The sequence below is a fragment of the Mesoplodon densirostris genome, chromosome 14 (assembly GCF_025265405.1).
Source record: "Mesoplodon densirostris isolate mMesDen1 chromosome 14, mMesDen1 primary haplotype, whole genome shotgun sequence".
Lineage (NCBI taxonomy): Eukaryota > Metazoa > Chordata > Mammalia > Artiodactyla > Ziphiidae > Mesoplodon > Mesoplodon densirostris.
The window spans coordinates 23,120,051-23,143,761 of record NC_082674.1 but is presented as its reverse complement, the minus strand read 5'-3'; the positions used below and the strand labels follow the sequence as shown (position 1 = coordinate 23,143,761).

The following is a 23,711-nucleotide window of genomic DNA, read 5'->3' as shown; positions in this document are numbered from 1 at the left end:
ACACTAAACTTAATAAATTAAACCAAAACTAACGGATTAAAAATAAGTATTAAAAAAATACTTATGAGAAAGTTTTTATAATCATGGGGTTAGGAAAAGCCTTCCAAAGCAATTACAAACAAAGAATCACATAGGAAAAAAATAATCAAGTTTAATTAAATAAAACTCTGTACCACAAAATAAGTCATAAAATTAAAAGCAAAAGGCTAGGAGAAAAAAATCAAAAATATACAGGCAAAGAGTTAAGGGTGCAGGAGGAGTCAAGATGGCAGTGTGGGAAGACATGGAGTTAGCTTCTCCCCACAACTAGGGCGCCTGCTGGTCACTGGTGGGGGACTCTAACACCCAAGGAGAAGGGAGGAACCCCAAGGTGAACCGGTAGGACGCAGTGGGACTGGGTGGGGGAGAAGTGGAGGCCAGACAGGATCGGCACCCCTGAGGCCGGGGGGATCAAGAGGCAGGGGGGAGGGACTCTCGGGGAAGAGCCAGAGAGGAGCGGAAGGCGATCGCCTGGCCCACTCGGGCAGAGGAGTCTGCTGAGCTCCCAGGCTGGTACTCCCACCTCCAAAGCCCCCTCTAGGTCTCCTGGGTCCTTGGGGGCATAGGAAGGAGGCTGAGGGGAGAACAGGAGAGGCAGGTGGGAGGGGCCTTCCCAGACCAGAAGAGCAGGAGAGGAGAGGAGGGTGTGGGTCCTGCCCACTTGAGCCCAGGAGGCCTGCTGGGCTGGCAGATGAGGTCCCCTGCCCTCTGAGACCAAGCCCCAACCCCCATAGCTCCCAGGGCCTTTTTCAGCCCTGTGGGACCTGAGTATTGGCCCCGTCCAGCACCCAAACCCTGCCCTTGCTTAGGCCCCGCCCTCCACAGCCAAGGCCTTCCTCCCACCCCTTTCTTTTTCCCTCCTCCTTCTTTTTACTACCATGGTATTGATGTCCCTTCTGGTTGTTGATTCATCTTTTATATTCTTTCTAACATAACTGTTAGTTTCCTAGTCTAATTTTATTTTTAACTTTGTTATTGTTCCCTTTTTTTTGCTTTTTGCCACCCCAGGCGGCTTGCAGAATCTTGGTTCACGAGCCTGGGGTCAGGCCGAAGTTCCTGCGGTGGGAGCTCCGAATCTTAACCACTGGACTAACAGAAAACCTCAGACCCCAGGGAATATTCATTGGAGTGAAGTCTCATAGAGCTCCTCATCTCAACATCAAGACCCAGCTCTACCCAATAGCCTACAAACCCCAGAGTTAGAAACCTCAGGCCAAACAACCAGTAAGACAGGAACACAATCCCACTCATAAAAAAAAAAAAAAAAAGTCACAGATGAAGGAGCAAGTAAAAACCTACAAGACCAAATAAATGAAGGGGAAATAAGCAAGCTACCTGGGAAAGCGTTCAGAGTAATGATAGTAAAGATGACCTGGAATCTCAGAAACAGAATGGAGGCACAGACAGAGAAAATACAAGAAATGTTTATAACAAAGATCTAGAAAACTAAAAAACAAACAAACAGAGATGAACAATATAATAGCTGAAATGAAGAATACACTAGAAGGAATCAATAACAGAATAACCGAGGCAGAAGAACGAATAAGTGAGCTGGAAGACAAAATGGTAGAAATAACTGTCGAGGAGCAGAATAAAGAGAAGAGAATGAAAGAACTGAAGACAATTTCAGAGACCTCTGGGACAACACTAAACTCACCAACATTCGAATTATAGGGGTCCCAGAAGAAGAAGAGAAAAAGAAAGGGTCTGAGAAATTATTTGAAGAGATTATAGTGGAAAACTTCCCTAGCATGGGAAAGGAAATAGTCACCCAAGTCCAGGAAGCACAGGGAGTCCCATACAGGATAAACCCTAGGAAAAACAAACCAAGACACACAGTAATCAAACTAACAAAATTAAATTCAAAGAAAAAATATTAAAAGCACTAAGGGAAAAACAAAAAATAACATACAAAGGAATCCCCAAAAGGTTATCAGCTGATTTTTCAGTGGAATCGCTGCAGGCCACAAAGCAGTGGCAGGAAATACTTAAAGTGATGAAAGAGAAAATCCTACAGCTAAGATTACTCTACCCAGCAAGGATCTCATTCAGATTCAATGGAGAAGTCAAGAGCTTTTCAGACAAGCAAAAGGTAAAAGAATTCAGCACCACCAAAGCAGCTTTACAACAAACGCTAAAGAAAGTTCTCTAAGCAGGAAACACAAGAGAAGAAGACCCACAAAAACAAATCCAAAACAATTAAGAAAATGGTAATAGGAACATACATATCGATAATAACCTTGAATGTAAATGGATTAAATGCCCCAACCAAAAGACACAGACTGGCTGAATGGATACAAAACAAGACCCATATATATGCTGTCTACAAGAGACCCACTTCAGACCGAGGGACACATACAGACTGAAAGTGAAGGGATGGAAAAAGATATCCCATGCAAATGGAAATCAAAAGAAAGCTGGAGTAGCAATACTCATATCAGATAAAATAGACTCTAAAATAAAGACTGTTAAAAAGATAAGAAGGGACACTACATAATGATCAAAGGATCAATCCAAGAAGAAGATATAACAATTATAAATGTTTATGCACCCAACATACAGGGGCACCTCAATATATAAGGCAAATGCTAACAACCATGAAAGGAGAAACTGACAGTAACAAGTAACAGTAGGGGACTTTAACACCCCACTTACACCAATGGACAGATCATCCAAACAGAAAATACATAAGGAAACACATGCTTTAAATGACACAATGAACCAGATAGATCCAATTGATATTTATAAAACATTCCACCCAAAAGTGGCAGAATACACTTTCTTCTCATGTGCACGTGGAACAGTCTCCAGGATAGATCACATCTTGGGTCACAAATCAAGCCTCAGAAAATTTAAGAAAATTGAAATCATATACAGTATCTTTTCTGACCACAATGCTATGAGACTGGAAATCAATTACAGGAAAATAACTGTAAACAACACAAATACATGGAGGCTAAACAGTGCGCTACTAAATAACCAAGAGATCACTGAAGAAATCAAAGAAGAAATAAAAAAAAAAACATGGAAACAAATAACAACGAAAACACGATGACCCAAAACCTATGGGGCGCAGCAAAAGCAGTTCTAAGAGGAAAGGTTATAGCAATACAATCTCACCTCAAGAAACAAGAAAAATCTCAAATAATCTAACCCCACACTTAAAACAACTAGAGAAAGAAAAACAAAGAAAACCCAAAGTCAGTAGAAGGAAAGAAATCATAAAGATCAGGGCAGAAATAAATGAAATAGAATCAAAGAAAACAATAGCAAAGATCAATAAAACTAAAACCTGGTTCTTTGAGAAGATAAACAAAATCGATAAACCCTTAGCCAGACTCATCAAGAAAAAAACGGAGAAGACGCAAATCAATAAAATTAGAAATGAAAAAGGAAAAATCACAACTGTACTGCAGAAATACAAAGGATTATAAGAGACTACTACAAACAACTATATGCCAATAAAACGGACAACCATGAAGAAATGGACAAATTCTTGGAAAGGTACAATTTTCCAAGACTGAACCAGGAAGAATTAGAACATCTACACAGACTTATCACAAGTAATGAAATTGAAAGCATAATTAAAAATCTTCCAACAAACAAAAGTCCAGGATCAAATGGCTTCACAGGTGAATTCTATCAAACATTTACAGAAGAGCTAACACCCATCCTTCTCAAACACTTCCAAAAAACTGCAGAGGAAGCAACACTCCCAAACTCATTCTATGAGGCCACCATCACCCTGATACCAAAACCAGACAAAGATACTACAAAAAAAGAAAACGACAGACCAGTATCACCGATGAACATAGATGCAAAAACCCTGAACACAATACTAGCAAAGAGAATCCAACAGCACATTAAAAAAGGATCATACACCATGATCAAGTGGGATTTAACCCAGGGATGAAAGGATTCGTCAATACACGCAAATCAATCAATGTGATACACCACATTAACAAATTAAAGAATAAAAACCATATGATCATCTCAATAGATGCAGAAAAAGCTTTTGACAAAATTCAACACTGATTTATGATAAACTCTCCAAAAATGGGCATAGAGGAACCTACCTCAATATAATAAAAAGGCCACATAAGACAAACCCACAGAAAGCGTCACAGTCAATGGTGAAAAACTGAAAGTGACCACTAAGATCAGGAACAAGACAAGGATGTCCACACTTGCCGCTCTTATTCAACATAGTTTTGGCATGCCATTGCCTAGCCATGGCAATCAGAGAAGAAAAAGAAATAAAAGGAATACAAATTGGAAAAGAAGTAAAACTGTCACTGTTTGCCGATGACATGATACTATACATAGAAAGTCCTAAAGATGGCACCAGAAAACTACTAGAACTAGAACTAATCAATGAATTTGGTAAGGTTGCAGGATACAAAATAAATGCACAGAAATCTCTTGCATTCCTCTAAACCAACAACAAAATACTAGAAAGTAAGGTAACACTCCCATTTACCACTGCAACAAAAATAATAAAATACCGAGGAATAAACCTGCCTAAGGAGGCGAAAAACTTGTACTCAGAAAACTATAAAACACTGACGAAAGAAATCAAAGATGACATAAACAGATGGAGAAATATACCATGTCCTTGGATTTGAAGAATCAATACTGTGAAAATGACTATACTACCTAAAGCAATCTACAGATTCAGTGCAATCCCTATCAAACTACCAATGGCATTCTTCACAGAATTAAAACAAAAAATTTTACAATTTGTATGGAAACACAAAAGACAATGAATAGCCAAAGCAATCTTGAGAAAGAAAAATGGAGTTGGAGGAATGAGCCTACCCAACTTCAAACTACACCACAAAGCTACAGTAATCAAAACAGTATGGTACTGGCACAAAAACAGAAATATAGATCAATGGTACAAGACAGAATGCCTAGAGATAAAACCATGCACATATGGGCACCTAATTTACAATGAAGGAGGTAAGAACACACAATGGAGAAAAGACAGACTCTTCAATAAGCGGTGCTGGGAAAACTAGACAGCTACATGTAAAAGAATGAAATTAGAACACTACCTAACACAATACACAAAAATAAACTCCAAATGGATTAAAGACTTAAATGTAATACGAAACACTATAAAATTCTTAGAGGAAAATATAGGAAAAACACGCTGAAGTGAATCACAGCAAGTTCTTTTTTGACCAACCTCCTAGAGTAATGGAAATAAAAACAAAAATAAACAAATGGGACTTTAAATTAAACTTAAAAGCTTTTGCACAGCAAAGGAAACCATGAACAAGACAAAAAGACAACGCTCAGAATGGAGAAAATATTTGCAAATGAAACAACGGACAAGGGATTAATATCCAAAATATACAAACAGCTCATGGAGCTCAATATCAAAAAAAACAAACAATCCAGTTAAAAAATGGGCAGAAGACCTAAATAGACATTTCACCAAGGAAGACATACAGATGGCCAAGAGGCACATGAAAAGATTCTCAACATCACTAATTATTAGAGAAATGCAAATCAAAACTACAATGAGGTATCACCTCATGCCAGCCAGAATGGACATTATCAAAAAATCTAGAAACAATAAATGCTGGAAAGGGTGTGGTGAAAAGGGAACCCTCCTGCACTGTTGGTGGGGATGTAAACTGATACAACCACTATGGAAAACACTATGGAGGTTTCTTAAAAAACTAAAAATAGAACTACCATATGACCCAGCAATCCCACTACTGGGCATATACCCTGAGAAAACCATAATTCAAAAAGAGACATGTACCACAATGTTCACTGCAGCACTATTTACCATAGCCAGGACATGGAACCAACCTAAATGTCCATCGACAGATGAATGGGTAAAGACTCAGCCATAAAAAGAAACCAAATTGAGTTATTTGTAGTGAGGTGGATGGACCTAGAGTCTCTCATACAGAGTGAAGTAAGTCAGAAAGAGAAAAACAAATACCGTATGCTACGACATATATATGGAATCTAAAAAAAAGTTGTACTGATGAACCTAGTTGCAGGGAAGGAATAAAGAGATAGACACAGAAAATGGACTTCAGGACATGGGACAGGAGGGTGAAGCTGGGGCAAAGTGAGAGTTGCATCGACATATATGCACTACTGAATGTAAAATAGTTGGCTGGTGGGAAGCAGCAGCATAGCACAGGGAGATCGGCTTGGTGCTTTGTGATGACCTAGAGGGGTGGGGATAGGGAGGATGGGAGGGAGGCTCAAGAGGGAGGGGATATGGGGACATGTGTACGTATACGGCTGATTCACTTTGTTGTGCAACAGAAGCTAACACAGTATTGTGAAGTAATGATACTCCAATAAAGATCTATTAAAAAAAAGAAAAATATATATAGGCAAAGAATTAATACTCAGAATACATAAATAGCTCTTTATATTCAAGAAAGAACTCCTTGAGTTAAAAAAAAACTCAAAATAAAAATAGACAAAGGATATATAAACAAGCAATTCATAGAAGAAATACAACTTGTCAATAAACATGAAAACACCCAACCTCACCAATAATCAAGGAAATGCAACAATGTATGAGAACTTTTCCTTTACCCTCATTGGTTCCTAACATTCTTGACAATTTCCCACCAATTCCCCAAGCTTCAACACTCACCTGTATTCCTTATTCAGCATCTACTCACTGAATTGACACACTTTTAAAAAAAAGACGTGATCACCATCCTGACAAGCTTCCTCAATCTATTTCACCACTGAGCACTGAAAAGGCCAGCACAGAGCCAACACCACACCCCTGTCCCCTGTTACTTGTGTAACCCTCCTCCATCAGCAGAAACTGGGAACTTGTTAGAATTCCCAAGCCCCAACCTAGACCTACTAAATCAGATCTGTAAACACACATAACATATGTGCACATTAAAGCTTGAAAAGCACTAGATCAGAAGATTCCTCTCTGGGAAATGTGACAGGTTCCAGAGGAATGACCTACACATCCTGATACTGAAGGCCTGCCAATCACTCTACAAATGAAGCCCAGCAACAGAGCCACACACCCACAATGGCTTTCCAATCAGCTTTTCAATGTTTCATTTTCGAAAACCAACAGGCAGCCAAGGATCTCCAGTCACTTGAAGAATGCCTTAACATGAAAGAAACCAAAATCAAACAAAAATCAAAACACATTCTCAAGAGGGAGATGACGAAAAGTAAAAAAGTTTAAACCCTATAATATCTTCAGAGAGTTAGAAAATATTATACACATGACAGAAGCATGAGGCAACAAAAAAGAAATACTCAAAGAATGAAAAATAGCTCCCAGAAGTTAAAAATTTAATTAGAGAAACTTAAAAATTCAATACAAGATTTAGAAGGTGAAATTGAAGCAACTTCCCAGATAACAGAAGAAAAAGACAAAAGAGAAAATGAAAATAAGGTTAAGAAACCAAAAGGATTAGTCCAGGAGATATAACACCTAAATAACAGTATGTAGTATAAGAGAAAAATCAAAGAAAAGAGAAGGAATGAAATTATCAAATACACAGTATGAGAAGAAGGCAGAGCATGAATTCCCAGGCTAAATGGTCCCTCAAGTGCCAACATAATTCACTGACTGAAGGAAAAAAAGCACAGGATATTTTAAAATATAAAAATAATGAACAATGAAAGCCAAAAAACCAACGAACCAATGCTTCAAAATCCTGAGGGGAGGGCTTCCCTGGTGGCGCAGTGGTTAAGAATCCCCCTGCCGATGCAGGGGACATGGGTTCGAGCTCTGGTCCGGGAAGATCCCACATGCAGAGGAACAACTAAGCCCATGCGCCACAACTACTGAGCCTGTGCTCTAGAGCCTGCGAGCCACAACTACTGAAGCCCAAGCGCCTAAAGCCCGTGCTCCGCAACAAGAGAAGCCACTGCAATGAGAAGCCTGCGCACTGCAAAGAAGAGTAACCCCCTGCTCGCTGCCAACTAGAGAAAGCCTGCACGTGGCAACAAAGACCCAACGCAGCCACAAATAAATAAATAATTAATTAAAAAAAAAAATCCTGAGGGGAATTATTTCCAACCCAAAAGTCTGTATCTTCAAATTATCAATCAACTGTGAGGATAGAATAAAGACACTGGAAGACATGGATGGTAAATTTATTGAGATTTTGCTTGTCTTCCAGGAAGCTACCAATTTGTGTGTGTCACCAAAAAAAAGGAATAAACAAAGAGAAAAATGGGATCCAGGAAACAGAGGCTCCATCTGACAAGAGAATTTTCAAGATGATGAAAGGAAATCTCAGGATTATCACTGGAAGAAGGCAGAGAAGTCCTCCAAGAAATAAATGAAACTGGAGGGACGCCTCCAAAGATTAAATAACTGATTGATTAACTGATGTGTCTGAAAATAAATGAGATTTACACTACTGCAGGAATGAGACTGAACTAATGACAGGTATATACAAAACTAAGCAAATGAACAATAAAGCAATTATAAACGCCAAGAAAAGCAAAATTTTGTGCCAAAAGATAATATAAACAGTACAGTCCAAGTCTCATCTGTAACAATATTTAAGCAGGCATAATGTGAACAATGAATACTGCTTAATCAAAGTGTGACATTACAACATCGGGAAAATGGGGACAGAAAAAGGTAGAGGCTAAGAGCTAAATCCTCATCTTCCATACTAGGAAATCAACAGATAATACCTAAAATGGAAAATAAAATCAGTTACCTATAGCGTAAGAATGCCAAGAATGAAAGTGGAAACAAAATATTATATCAGACAGCACAGTTTGGATGAAAGCTCATGCTGTGATTCAACCTATTTCTTAACTATAAAACAGGGATGGAGACCACCTCGCAGTGTTACAAATACAATACTGTGTATATGTTGAACGGTGCCTTGAACATTATTAGTCCGTATGTGAAGGATGTGGCTTGGTGAACTCTCATCCAGACAGCATTTAAAAAGTACAGCTGCATGGGCCCCACCCTTGACCTAGTGGATGAGAATCTCCACAGGCGTCTCTTTACAACTGTGAGTATGGAAACTACCACCGCAGGTAAATGGAATGCACTTACTGAACCTCTAGGCAAATGATTATTCTCTGCACCTCCAGCCCCAAACCCTCCTTAAAATTCTAAGCCTCTATCACCACCCCTTCTGCTGGGTCTTGCCTTTCATGTGTTATTTCAAACTCAATTTGCTTAAAAACTCTAAAACCACTTCCCTCTTCTGAGTTTCTATTAACTGCACCACTAGACACCTAGTAAGTTCAGAAAGCTGAAAACTTAGTTACATTTTATTTAACTCCTTTCTTCACTCAATGGCACCCCCTCCCCCAATCCTACCCAAGATTCTTCTTGGTTGGTACCTTTTCCATTCTTCCCACTCTTACCATCCTACGCCCGGACTATTAAAACCACCACCCGGGATCTAGCTCCTCTGCCTCTGCACTAGCTCCTTCCCATATATTTTACACAGTGCTGGCAAATTTTCTTCCTAAAGCATTATTTTGGTTACTCTGTTCCCAAGACATTGACCTTCAGTGTCTCATGCTTACCAAACAGAATCTAAAACTCCACAAAAGAAGTCTGACTACAGTAGAAAACCACTGTGCCAGAACTCAAGACAGCAAGATTAGAACTCCCCTGCCACTTATTAGCTGTAAGACCATGGGCATCATTATCCTCCTTAGGGTCCTCATCCACGTAAGTTCAACCGCATTCAACTGTCCACATTCACTGAGCATCTACTACGCAGTCAATCACAGGATTAGGTGCTTGAACTAGAAGAGTTGTCTGAGATTTTTATCTATGACACTTAAGGCCAGACTCTCTTATAAGATACTTTGGCTCATATCCTCCACCAACCATTATTCCCTAATATGGGCCTCCTCTAAATTCCTCTACTGGGTTCACAAGTAAATCTTTAACTTCCCTTTCTCCTAGCCTTTGTTCCTACCACATCCCCACCCCACCTTCCTTTCCCCACCCTCAAGAGGATCCTCCCACCCTCTTCTTTCCAAATCTTACCTCTCCTAGAAGACCCAGCTGAAAACCCCTCTCTTCCACCAGGCCTTCCCAACACTATCCTAATCATCTGACCAGTAATTACTTGCTACCTTATGGCATCTCTTGTGCAGTTATTTTACTCTTGTACCATTATCTAACTTTTATGTGTTAACATCTTCCATGTCCAATTTGATTAAATGTTCCTTGAGAACAGTCTATAACCTTACTAGTGTCTACATTCCCCACTGTGTCCAATATCAAACTTTACTTACATCAAGAATATACTCTTGATTTGTCAAACTCTAATGCATTCCCAAACAGTAACCAAGTTACCCCAGAACCATCAATGTTACTCACCACTTTACTTTGCACGTCTGTGTATTCCATTCCACAATATGTTTATCATCTGAACAACTATACAAACAGCCATTGTCTTGATGCCACTGTATGCAATTGACTTTGCTGTCATGTCCACCACTCTGCAGATTTAAAAAAAAATTAAAATAAAGCTCATCTGATATGACAATATACACCCTAGAATCATTACTAAACACTTAACTAAAATGTTAGGCCTTACCCTAACTAAAAAAGCCTACCCATTAACCTAACTAAAATGCATCTATCCATTTCCAATATCAAAAATGAGATAAATCTTCTATAACTTTATCAAATGTTAACTTTCCCTTCTCCTCTGCTGGAAAAACATACTTCTACATCATAAGTCAAAGGACACTAGTCCTAAATGCCACCTGCTTTTGACAAGAATGCCAGCACTAAGCATGATAAAATGCTTCATGTACAGTGGCAAAAAGTTTGGGACACTTGAGTGAACTAATAAAGTCGAATCTTAAAGGGTTTAAAATCATGTCTAGTTAAAACTATCCTTGAAAATCCCTTTATACCAAATCTCTCAACTTTAAAAATCAATGTTCCTTCAGGGAAACACCAAATGTTTCCTTGTGTTGCAGCTCATACCATATGAATGAAACTTTAAACATACTCAGCACAGCAAGATGCTCACTCACTCAGAGGCACACAGGAATAGAGACATCAACTGGGAAAGAGCAAATTCAAGTCTCCCATCTCACACACATTCCAGGACAAGCTCATTCAGCAGAATTAAGGTGCTAAATCACCTACACTGTGAGCAATTATTGTTTTCATTCTTTCCATCTGAATTCACATTAAATATACATACAATGAGTCACCACTGTGTACATACCTAAGCATAAAAGTTAAAACTCAAAATCACTACCTCTATCATACAGATTGCTCCCACCTCAAAAGAAAAATATTTTTTAAAAATAAAATTTATTTATTTTTTAGCTGCGTTGGGTCTTTGTTGCTGTGCGCAGGCTTTCCCTAGTTGCGGTGAGCAGGGTCTGCTCTCCGTTGCGGAGCGCGGGCTTCTCATTGCGGTAGCTTCTCTTTGTTGTGGAGCATGGGATCTAGGAGCGTGGGCTTTCAGTAGTTGTGGCTCGCAGGCTCTAGAACAGTTTCCGTAGTTGTGGCACACGGGCTTAGCTGCTCCGTGGCACATGGGATCTTCCCGGACTAGCGCTCGAACCCGTGTCCCCTGCATTGGCAGGCGGATTCTTAACCACTGCACCACCAGGGAAATCCAAGAGAAAAATATTTTTAACTACTAAGTTCAGTTACTTCCCTCCTTCCTATCAGCTATCTACTCAAAGAACTAAGTCCTACATTATAGCCACACACACAAAGAACTGAACAAAGGGTATGAACAGATAAATTCCATAGAAAGAATTCAGTAAGAAAATTTTTAATAGTAATTCAGGAGATACAAAGCAAAACAAAGTAACATTTTCAGTCTGTTCATCTACCAATTTGTTTAGCATTATTATATCCACCCTGGTAAGATTACAGGGCACTATCATACGCTGCTAGGGGCTAGCGTACCTTTTTGGAAAGCCATCTAGCAAGTGTCCACTCATTCATTAGTTACTCATTCAACAAACATTTACTCAATACCAATTACACGCCAGGCACTATACTAGGCACTTTCAATATATAATTATGTCTAAATCTCAAAGTCATGCAACGTAGGTTATATAATACTGAAGAGATGAGAAGTTATACTACTTGTCCTTGATCATATAACTAGCAGGATTCAACTTCAGGATACACTAGTTCCAAAGCCTGGGCCCTTTCTACCTCACCAACATCATCCCAACACTCCTTGCCCTGACCCTCTTGGTTCCTTTCTAATAAACTCATTCCCTGTTAAAGATTTATATATAATCCTGGGAGGTATCAAACTGATCTAAAAAGGAGTTCTAGGCTCCATCAGCATCATGTCTGCAGCCAGAGTAACTGAGTAAAGTAGCTATCACAGTGCACCAGATACTAGGTACCTACTGACCACAGAAAACTGACCAAATCAAAGGATGAGACCCAAACTATAGTGGGGTAAAAGCCCACATGAGGACCACACTCAACTCGGAGGAAGGAGGAATAAAGGGAGATTTCCTTTACATATACCTCTGAATGCTTTAAATTTTTCAGTTGTATATTATTTTTATAATCTTTAATATAAAAACAAGTGATATATTTTTATTTTTATTTTTTAAATTTATTTATTTATTTATTTATGGCTGCGTTAGGTCTTCATTGCTGTGCGCGGGCTTTCTCTAGTTGCAGCGAGCGGGGCTACTCTTCGTTGCCGTGCGCGGGCCTCTCATTGCGGTGGCTTCTCTTGTTGCAGAGCACGGGCTCTAGGCACGTGGGCTTCAGTAGCTGTGGCATGCGGGCTCAGTAGTTGTGGCTCACAGGCTCCAGAGCACAGGCTCAGTAGTTGCGGTGCACAGGCTTAGTTGCTCCACGGCACATGGGATCTTCCTGGACCAGGGCTCGAAGCCGTGTCGCCTGCATTGGCAGGTGGATTCTTAACCACTGCCCCACCACGTAAGTCCCAACAAGTGATATATTTTTAAATGCAGATTTAAAATCAGATAAAAATTTTCACCTATCAAATTAGCTGGGGTTTTTTGTTAGCCTTACTGCTGTTTTAATAGAAAAATCAACGATGGCAAAAACACTACTGAAATACACGTACCGTCCTTCCACTGCTGACACAAACACAAATCAGGAAAGCTTTCAGAAAATTGTTATACTATGTATAAAAAGGCTTAACACTCATACCTTTGACTCATTAATTACAGGTTAGTAATTCTGGGAACCCGTGTAAGAAGAAGAGTTTTATAACAAAAAAATCGGAAACTACCTAAATGGTCAGTAACAGTTAAACCACCAATGGACTACCCCATTTACAGGATTTTATGCAGTCACTGAAAATGTTTAACTAGTTCTCGACAAATATGAAAATTACTCATGTTGTAATTTAATGGAAAATATCAGAATACAAAATAGATGAACAGACAGAACCCAACTGTATTTTTTGAACATATGCATAAAGCAAAGAAATATGCAATCTATCAAAAGAGGATCTCTCGGTGATAAACTTAGGTATAATTGTTTTCCCTTTTCAACTTCAGGTAGTTCCAAATTGTCTATGGATAGATGTTACTTAAAAGAGAAAACATTCTTTATTCATATATACAGAAAGCATTCCTATATACAGATAGGAGTTAAGTGAACACCAAAAACATACTGTAGTAGACACTGTCTGAAATACATTATGCCAGTTAAGTTACTGTCTTGCAGCACCAAGCCCTCACTTCTCTGCTCTGGACGCTGGGGCTGGGACTCTGCAAACCCCATTTCTGCTTTGCCAGCTGGATTGTTAGTAGGCTCCCCCAATAAGGGTGCAGGAGGGAGACAAGGCTGGAGGAGGAACAATGGAGGTGTTCCTTCCTGTCTCCCAGTTTGCATCACCCCAACATTTCTTCACCCCAGCAGCGGCAATCCTTTCGGCAGCAACTGAACCCAATATGCAGTTTTTTCAACACCTGGAGAAACAGTCTCATCAGCTGCCTTGAGAGACGCCAGCAGTCAGCTAAAACCCCCTCCTCAGAGGTCTGGACCGCAAGTCTATGGGGCCACTCTCCCGCAAAAGACATCAGCACAGAGAGTAATACCTGCTTCTCAAAGGCCTGAGTTTCAGCAACAATTCCACCACCTCCCTCGTTCCCTAGCCCTGGAGGTGGTGCGCTCCTTCTGCAGCTGCTGTTTGTGATACTCAGAATTCTTTCTACCCTTTCTTATTTTAAGCCTAGTCAATAGTTCTTCACACTCTTCATATCCTGACTTATAATAATGACTAAGTTACCTATCACAGCTTTAACAAATATTACAGTTCAAAATTTTAAATATGGAAAGGGCAGAAAAATGCCCCCATACTGCAGATCCTATAGCATATCCTGAGCTGCTTGGTTTTTAATAAATCTCTAATAATCAGTTTCCTGTCATCTCTCTTTTATATAAAATACACACACACACACACACATACTTACTATCAATTTACTGTGTAATTCTCCTTTTACTGTACTGTATAATAAAATACTACCAACTGCTGTACCAAGAGCCAACAAATCAACCTGGTTACTTGTCCCTATAGCTTCTGATTTCCTTTTTTTCCTCTGTGGACCTTCCTGGAAAAAAGAGAAAAAACAATTTTTTACTTTATTATTTCAAACACTGAAACATCATTAATGCATAAATGCAAATGCCCACTAGCCCACAAATGAATGTGACTGCTTCTAAGAAATATTTTTTTTTTTAAGTGGAGATGTGATTTGCTCTCAGATTATTTCTTTCTCACTACTTGGAAAATAATTACTCCAATGGAAAGAACTCATAATACTCTGTCCCCATCTCCTACCTCTCCGAAAGGAAGGCAAATAGGATAACTGAGTATGCTCTTGGTAGTATTCTACTCTTAACAGGTCCAAACAGCCTCAATGCTGCTTCCACTTCTCGGAAACCAACCATTCCCAACAGGTCAAAGTGAAGCCTCCACTCCGACGCAAAGAGATTACAGATCCATACACAAGCAGCCAATGCTTTCCCCCTCCCCCAAAATCTTCCCTTGCATTCTGGCTTCATTTTCAGGAAAAGGGACTCAAATGTTTTTATAGTTATAAACATACAATTACCTCACTTAAGAGTCAAAAAATGGTTGTAACTCGTACAGCAGTGCAAAGCACACACTAGAGAAGTTGCTCCAATGACTCTTTAAGGGTCAGTATGAAAGTTCCATGTTGTCTTCGTGATTCTAATGACTTAAGAGGCACAAGTTTCAATCTAGTGTCAAACAGACCAAGACTTCTTTGATTTAATTCAAAAAATGAAACGAACAGCTCCTGTCTATCCGTCAGAAAGACAACCAATTGATCACAACTTTAGAGTACTACTTTAGAGTTTATAATGCTGAATAATAATTTATAATTTTGGAACTTTTCTTCCATATGTTTATAATTTTTTAAAATTAAAGCTTGCTAGCCTATGTTTTAGCATAAAGAAGTTCTGAGAAATCCATTCTTTTAGTGTAAAAGAGACCAATATTACAGAAAAGAGAACATTTTCTCCATAGTGGAAGATCTTTGCTCCACAGCACAAAAAAGCAGCCCAGGATACATAAAATCTGCCCAACCCAGAAAACCACTAATGAAAACTATGATGTTACCAGGGCATAAAGAAAATCAAGGAGCAGATTTATAAGGCATTTTCCTTTTTTTTTTTCTCTTAGTTATCCTCTAGAGATGTTACATTTGAAGAATTTGATTCATTGGACGCTCTAAGTCAACAAAAAGTTAAAAGATTTAACAAAAAATAAGATAACTTTAAATACAGAAAAAATGAACATTTTGCAAGTCCTGAGAAATGTATCTACATTAATAAATTCAAAAGAGAAGTCACGGGCCTCCCTGGTGGCGCAAGTGGTTGAGAGTCCGCCTGCCGATGCAGGGGATACGGGTTCGTGCCCCGGTCTGGGAGGATCCCATATGCCGCGGAGCGGCTGGGCCCGTGAGCCATGGCCGCTGAGCCTGCGCGTCTGGAGCCTGCGCGTCCGGAGCCTGTGCTCCGCAACGGGGGAGGCCACAACAGTGAGAGGCCCGCATACCGCAAAAAAAAAAAAAAAAAAAAAAAAAAAAAAAAAAAAAAAGAGAAGTCACAATTAATAGCCGAAGTATAAAAACGTCTGATGGTCCCCTCAGTAACATTCTTAGTCAGGAAGTGTCCTAGGCCCCACCTTCAGTTACATGAATTTCTAAAGCCACCTCTGAATGATTCCAGAGGGCATATGTGGTTTCTGCATAAGGTTATGGACACAAACACCTATTTCAGACAAGGACAACAGAGGAAATTATACCAACCTACTACTACCTCATCAGAAAACTCTCCTCTGAAAGATTCTAGAGAGTATTTCTTCTATTCTTGGTTTTCCCCAAATCAAATTAAAATTATCTACAATGAGGTTTCTAACGTATGAAACATAGGCTGGTCCAAATATGTATGTTTGTCTGCAGATGTGAATTTGCATTAAAAAGCACAAAGAAATTTTAGAAATTAAACGTTAACGTATTCAAAGCCCTGATTTCCCTATCAGCAAAACCTCTATTTTTAGGAGAAGCAAGCAGAGGCTAGTGGTAGGAGTATCACAGAATCTATGCCCAATTTTGAGGATCACTGGTCTAAACCTAAATAATCCAATTAATTAACCTCAAAGAACTAATGACTCATGTATGTTTTCTCCGAGTTGGATGATCTTTTTAAAAATAACTTCCCATTCAGCAGGATGTGCATGTCCAAAAAAGTAAGACATCAACCAGATAAGAAGTTTATATAACCAATGTGCATTTTAGTGAAATCTAGTATTTTAACTATTACCCCATTACTAAATATTTCTGAAACCAAGAGTTTAGTGGTACTGATGATTATAGATTATGACAGACTTTTGTTGGCATTTTCTATCAGAACCTGTTATTTCTGTGATCAAAAATTTCAATGACTCCCCAGAGAAGAGTACATCAAAAAAACTGTTTGGTAGGGCTTCCCTGGTGGTGTAGTGGTTGAGAGTCCGCCTGCCGATGCTGGGGACGAGGGTTCGTGCCCCAGTCCCGGAGGATCCCACATGCCGCGGAGTGGCTGGGCCCGTGAGCCATGGCCGCTGGGCCTGCGCGTCCGGAGCCTGTGCTCCGCAACGGGAGAGGCCACAGCAGTGGGAGGCCCGCGTCTCTCTCTGTCTCTCTCTGTCTCTCTCTGTCTCTGTCTCTCTCTCTCTCTCTCTCTCTCACACACACACACACACACACACACACACACACACACACACAACCTGTTTGGCATTCAAAAGCATCCACAATTTGCCTCCAAACCACCTTTTCCAGTCTTATTTCCAATTCCATCCTTACACTGCACTCCCTAATCACGAATACGTTCCCATTTGCTTTTTCCTCTTTTGGGAGGGGCCTTTTTCTATCCGTCTCAATTATCAATTTGGTTAAAAATCGATCCTTGCTTCAAGGTCCACCTCAAATATGATCTCTCCACAAACACCTCTTCTTTCTCTATGACATAAGTCATGCTCTGCTCTGCATTACAGACACAGTATATCTGAACTGTCTGTATTTCTTCTTTAATGTCTTAGTCATACTGCTTTGTTTCATGTCATGAGCACATTAATTACATGTGTAAATATATAAAGTAATGGAAAGGGTAGGCTAAAAATTTAGTTCATATATCTGTGATCAGAAAATCTGAGTTCCAGGGAATTCCCTGGAGGTCAAGTGGTTAGGACCCTGGCACTTTCACTGCAGGGGCCCAGGTTCGATCCCTGGTCAGGGGACAAAAATCCCACAAGCCTCGTGGCGTGACCGAAAAAAAGAAAGAAAAAAAGAAAATCTGAGTTCCAGAAAGTACCTGGAACGAAGACCAAAAGGATTTGGTCTATTACGTAGACTAAAGAGTCTTTTCCAATGTGAAGGGCTGACCAAGCTAAGCAATAAATGCCAAGAGCAGTCTCAAGAAAGCAGTATTTGATCTAGAAGGCAATCAGAAGGCTGAGTGAGTCTAAATGTGCATGATTTATAAAAGCAAGGCATAGTACAAATGAAGTGAAGACAGAGAGAAAAAGCACATCCAGGTGATGAGAAGTCTGATTTTGATCAATTAAGCCCTGACTCTTTAGACTAAGATCCCAGAGTAAGAAAAGAGTTTACGTGGAAAGCCAATACACACACCCATAAAAACATGTGTATGTAGCCGAAACAAATTTCACCAAAAAACTTACCCTTTACCATGCAAAATACACTCTAATATTGTCTACTTCATCTTTGTATTGCTGTCACAACCCACTGAATATATTTCACAATCCACTAATGGTTCAAAACCTATTTTTGAGAAATACTGACCTCTAGTCACTGAAAATTATGGCAAAGTTTCAAGTTTCACTCTGCAATTAGTCTCCTATGCCATTTCTCGGCCTATCTTACTGTCACTTACTCTGGCAAATGTCTAAGTTTCATGGGTAACAATGAACAAAATGTGTGCATTTTACATATAATTACATACAGTATTTACATCAAAAACAAATTCTAATACACAGGAACTTCTATTTCTGCCAATAAGATTTATTAGGCAAACCATAGCCTTTTGAAGTTTAAACACTGGAGAGACCTTAAGACAGAGCATTATACAGGAACACAACTGGATTGTGCTGCGTCCCTAAGGGTTAGGACTGGGGATGCTCAAGATTTTTCCTAGAAACATCCTTAATGCTACTGTGCTTGCCCTGTCCAATGCCTGAAATGCCATGTGCTTCCTTTAATAAGCACTAAGCTATATGGGGTCATTTTAACTGCAGTGACAGCAAAGTAACATAAATGCATTTATTGTGGTAGCCAGTCTGTTTCTTCAGGGCTCTACAGCAGTTAGAGAAGGAAAAATTGAAAAGTTTGGATCTTAAAGAAGCAATGAAATAGCAGGGTCAGTTCCTGGGTAGCTCAGCCACTTACTGTGTGCCTCTGGCATATCATTTAACATCTCAGCTTCAGTTTACACACATAAACCTGAGGAACTCTAAAAACAGCATCCGTGCATACATAGTCCATCAATCCATCTCCTTGCACTTTTCTCATCATCTGAGGTCCTCTTCCCCCCAGGCTCCATCACCCAAATAAAATGCTCAGCTATATAATATATACAAAAACCTTCTAAAAACTATTGTGACATAAATGCAAAGAATTATAATCATTTTGTGACCAAGAACAAGGAGCAATCTAATTTTTCTAAAAATTTATGAACCTCTGCTTTAGCTCCTGTTACCCAAGAAACCCAGCACCAACTCATTTTTCTCCACTGATAAGAGTAATGTCACCAAACTTTGTCCTTGGGTAGCAAACTGCCAGTTACTGAACCAGATGCAGAATACTCCTACAAACTGATTTACATGTAAAATAAGGGCTTAAGAGAGCATCTTAAAACTTAAGTGGCAAGGATCATAACCCAGGGACCTGGGAGCAAAGGTAGAAAATGAAGAGTGATTTGTAGCAACCGCTATCTTTAAAAATCACATCTTCCCAACTCTCAATTCTGTGACTCAAGATCTAAGGTTTACAGTAAGAGCACTGGACCAGGAGTCAAAGTACTTTGACTCTAGTGGCCACAGTTACTTCATTGGTTAATAAGGCTTTGGTGAAGTCATTTAAACGTTCTTAGTTCTGATTCTCAGTTTTTAAAAATGTAACAATTATAGGGCATTTCACAGAGTCAGGTGACTAAAGTGAGAACATACAAGTAAAAGGACATTGAAACCTGTAAGAACTTTTTTTTAAAATGTAGCCCAACTCTTTTTCAAGGAGGCCTCCAAAAGTAAAGTGACTTGCTCAATGTGACAAAACAAGTTTGAGTCCTGGGTATGAAACCAAATCTAGGTCTTTTTCTATTGTATCAGGCTGCTATAAATAATCCAAAACTGACTTTTAACAGGAAATTTAAGACCAGGCAAAAGTTTTACTCCTGACACGTACAATATGATTGTAAGTCAAGAGAAAATCAAGTGGGTGACAAATATCTGCCAGCCTAATAGGAATGATTTGTTCCAGATAATAGAGAGTTGGGCTCTAAATAACTGCATTCTAGTCCTGCTTCCGTTTTTTTTTTTTTTTTTTGCAAGTTTCTTAGTTTTCCAAAGCCTCAGTTTCTTCTTCACGAACAAAGCAAAAAGTTAGTCTTTATCTACCTTGCAGGACTAACCATGCAAATAAGAGGTAATAACAACAATTAACACTTGCAGCACTTACATACCAAGAACTACTCTAAATGCTTTATGCATCATTAAGTATGTTAACCTTCACAACCGCTCTATGAGGTGAGTACTATTATTCCCATTTAGAGGCACAATTCTATGATGAAGTCAAGCCTGGGTTCAAAGCTAGGAAGTATAGTTTGGGTCCATGCATCTAACCACTGCTCCACATTTCCTCTCACCGTTAGAATTATTAACACTTTACAAGACTGTTAAAATACAAACACAGAAATTTGAAAAGGAGAAATATGCAAAGTGCTGTCATCTTAATGACAACTGATTTTTTTTCAAGTCCTAGTTTTGTGCTTGACTTAAGGGCCCTGATATGGTCTCTTTAATGATCAACAGGAGTCACTTCATCCAGAAACTATGAAAATCTAGCTTAAGATCTGAAAAACACCTAAACATACTCATCCAAAGTATAACAAGTTAGATGTATCCCTACTTTCAACCTAAAAAGTTAGCAGAAAGTTTCCTAGGATAGTCAGGTGGAGTTAAGATCTATACTAAACACCTTTTTCTTTTTTTGTGTGTATGTGTTTAAACTTTTTAAGGTTTACACACAGTGTCAGCTAAACACAACACAACTCAATACCTGATGCTTCCAAATCACAATGCACTGATTCGGGTTGGCTACCTTATAAACGCAGTTCCCACGTGCGTGTGAATTAGTGCAGATGTAGCCAAGTGACTCCACAGTGAATGACATCTTTCATTGAGTCCCTAAGAGTGAAAAGCCTTCCCTAACTCAGCACTGCCCCGTGTAAGAGAAACTCCACCTGGACTGTTCGTTAAGTTAAACTACAACTTCACTTTACCTCCATATCCTAATGCAGACTTCAGACTTGGGGAAAAGAGGATGTATAAAGGGGGAGCCGAGCAGATGTTAAAACTTTAAAAGCAAGAAGGTTCAGATGGCTTAGAATGGAAACGAGCCTGGGAAAAGTCAACACTTTCGAATAGTCACATCCTGGACGTGGAAGAGAACACGTGGTGAGCCGGCCCCCAAGGGTGGGGGGTGGAGGGGGGTGTCCGGAAGCAAAGAAATAGACTTGTTCATTCTAACTGCCCAGCGCAAGGCCGATGAGCTGGGTAGGGGTCGGAGAAGAACAATACAGCCCCAAGGTGGGGGCTCTGTCAAAAGCCAGAGCTCTGAAAAGCGCAAGCAGGAGAGCCAGGCCTGGTAGCAGGAAGCCGCCCCTCGGGGACCCGGGGCCTCGGCGAACATGGCGGCCCCCGCGACGGCTGGGCCCAGACCGCATGGAGCCCGCCAGGAGGGCTCCGGTCCGCTGCCCGTCGGATCCGGCCGCGCCCTCTCTCGCTGCCCTCAGGACAGGCCACGCACGGGGCTGACGGTGTGGGCCCAGCGCGCGCCTCCATCGCGCTGTGCCTCCTCGCCCCGGGCCTCGGAGGGCCACGCGCGATGCCGGACCGCGCGATGCCGGACCGCGCGCCGCCGGGCCGCGAAGCGCTGAGGCTGAGCCTGAGCGGCCACCCGCCCCGCGCCATCCAGCTCGCTTTACCTTGGCCTGCAGCCGCGCTGGCGCCCAGGCCAGGCAGGTGCAGGTACCGCTAAGGTGCGCGGAAGGCACGTACTCCTGGTGCAGCCGGTTGTTGGCTGTCTCCCACACTCTCAGGTGACCGTCGGTAGACGCTAAAGCGAAAAAGGCCTGGCTTTGCGGGGAGAAGGCGCAGGGGACCCCCGCGGGGGAAAAGGGGTCCGCAACACCTCCGCCACCCGCCGCCATTGCTGCTCTGGCTCCGCGGCAGCCACGTGTTCGCCCGTGCGCAGGCGCACCGGTACGGGGCGGGGCCTGGAGGGAGGAAGTGGGGCGGAGGGAGTGCAAGGAGCAGAGGGAGTGGCTCTTCGCGACGCAAGCGAGCGTTGGACGGCCTACCTGTGGACGGTGGCCCGGTGGGCTCAGTACTAACTTGTTCTGGGGACGTGTGGAGGGGCTTGACAAGACTCCTTCCTTTAAAAAAGAAAGAAAGAAAGAAAGAAAAAGGTTTGGGTTTTTTTTTTTAATTTAAATAACATGATTGAACTAAATGTTTGAAAGAAATGTTCACTTATAATTCCGTGATTGTGACAACTGTTTCCATTTTTCCTTATCCACTTACAGGCTGTAATCATGTGTTCACATAACAACAATTTATTCAATCATAACAGTGTTAAAGTAACAGTGGGAGAGGCTATTCCCTCTTCTTTCGTCAAGATTTATCCCACGTTACTGCACCAAATAGACAGTTTTTTTAAGGTCTCCGTAACATTTCACCAAATCTATGCATTCTGATTCAAGAAATGCCAGGTACTGTTCAGCCCCCACACAGCTTACTGACCAGCAGGAAAGCCAAAAAACACTACACTCAGGGCCATGGGAGACTCTTGAGTCTTTCACAAGTAGGGAAAGCCATGGTAAAATTTGCAGTTTATGTTATTTGGAAAGACATAAACTGATCTACATTTTTAAAGGCCTCCTGGATGCTGGATGGAGACTGTAGAGGGGCAAGAATGAAAGCAAAGACACAAGAGAGAAGGAGGATGGTGGGTTGGACTCGAATGACGTGGCAGAGGTGGTGAGAAGTGGTCCAAATCCAGATTTAATCTGAAGTTGGAGCCAACAGGACTTGCTAAATGGATTGATTGTGAAGGATGAGGAAAAGACATGATTGAAGGATGACTCTAAGGCCCGAGAGAATAAGTGAACAGTGATACCATTAGCTGAATTGGGGAAACGGGTCTGGGTGGAGTGGAAACCAACTGTTCTGTTTTGGACAGTTAAGTTTGAGATGTTCAGTAGACATCCAAATAGAGTTGTTCAGTAGGAAGTCAGATATATGAGTAGATCACAGATAAAAATTTTGTATGCATTAGCACACAGATGCTATTTGAAACTGTATGGTTAGATCATCTTGGGTGTAAGTATAAATAGAGAAAAAAACTTAGCCTCAAAAATGTGCCAATCTATCAGGAATAGGAAGAGGACCCAGCAAAGGAGATTAAGAAGGGATAACAGTGATGAAAGCCCAGGAGAATGAGATGCACTGGAAAACCAAAATTTTTATAACGATTTCAGAAGCAAGACATAATCAAAGCCATGTCAAATGCTGTAAGATGAAGACTGAGAATTAATCAGTGAACTTGGCAAGATCAACATCATTGGTGACTTTTCAAAAGCATTTTTAGCAGAGAGGTGGGGGAAAAAACTCATTTTAGAGAGTAGAGGGGAAAATGGGAGGTGAGAAAGGGCAGAAAAGTATAAACAACTATTTCTAGGATTTTTGTTATAAAAGAACATGCATGAGGGACTTCCCTGATGGTCCAGCGGTTAAGAATCCACCTTTCAACACAGGGGACGTGGGTTCGATCCCTGGTCAGGGAGCTAAGATCCCGTGTGCCACAGGATAACTAAGCCTGCGTGCCACAAACACAGAGTCTCAACAAAGACCCAACACAGCCAA

At 40.7% G+C, this 23,711-nt stretch overlaps 1 protein-coding gene across 1 annotated transcript in view; it reads right to left on the bottom strand.

Moving 5' to 3' along the window:
• Positions 1-22,025, bottom strand: part of WDR43 (WD repeat domain 43) — a 51,086-nt gene extending 29,061 nt beyond the window's left edge. The window contains exons 1-3 of the mRNA XM_060117671.1: positions 21,773-22,025; positions 14,455-14,592; positions 10,379-10,500 (exon numbers count right to left, since the gene is read on the bottom strand). Of these exons, the coding sequence (XP_059973654.1) occupies positions 10,379-10,500; positions 14,455-14,592; positions 21,773-21,997 (485 nt within the window). The 5' untranslated portion in view covers positions 21,998-22,025. The remainder of the gene's footprint in view (positions 1-10,378; positions 10,501-14,454; positions 14,593-21,772) is intronic.
• Between the last annotated feature and the right edge of the window lie 1,686 nt (positions 22,026-23,711).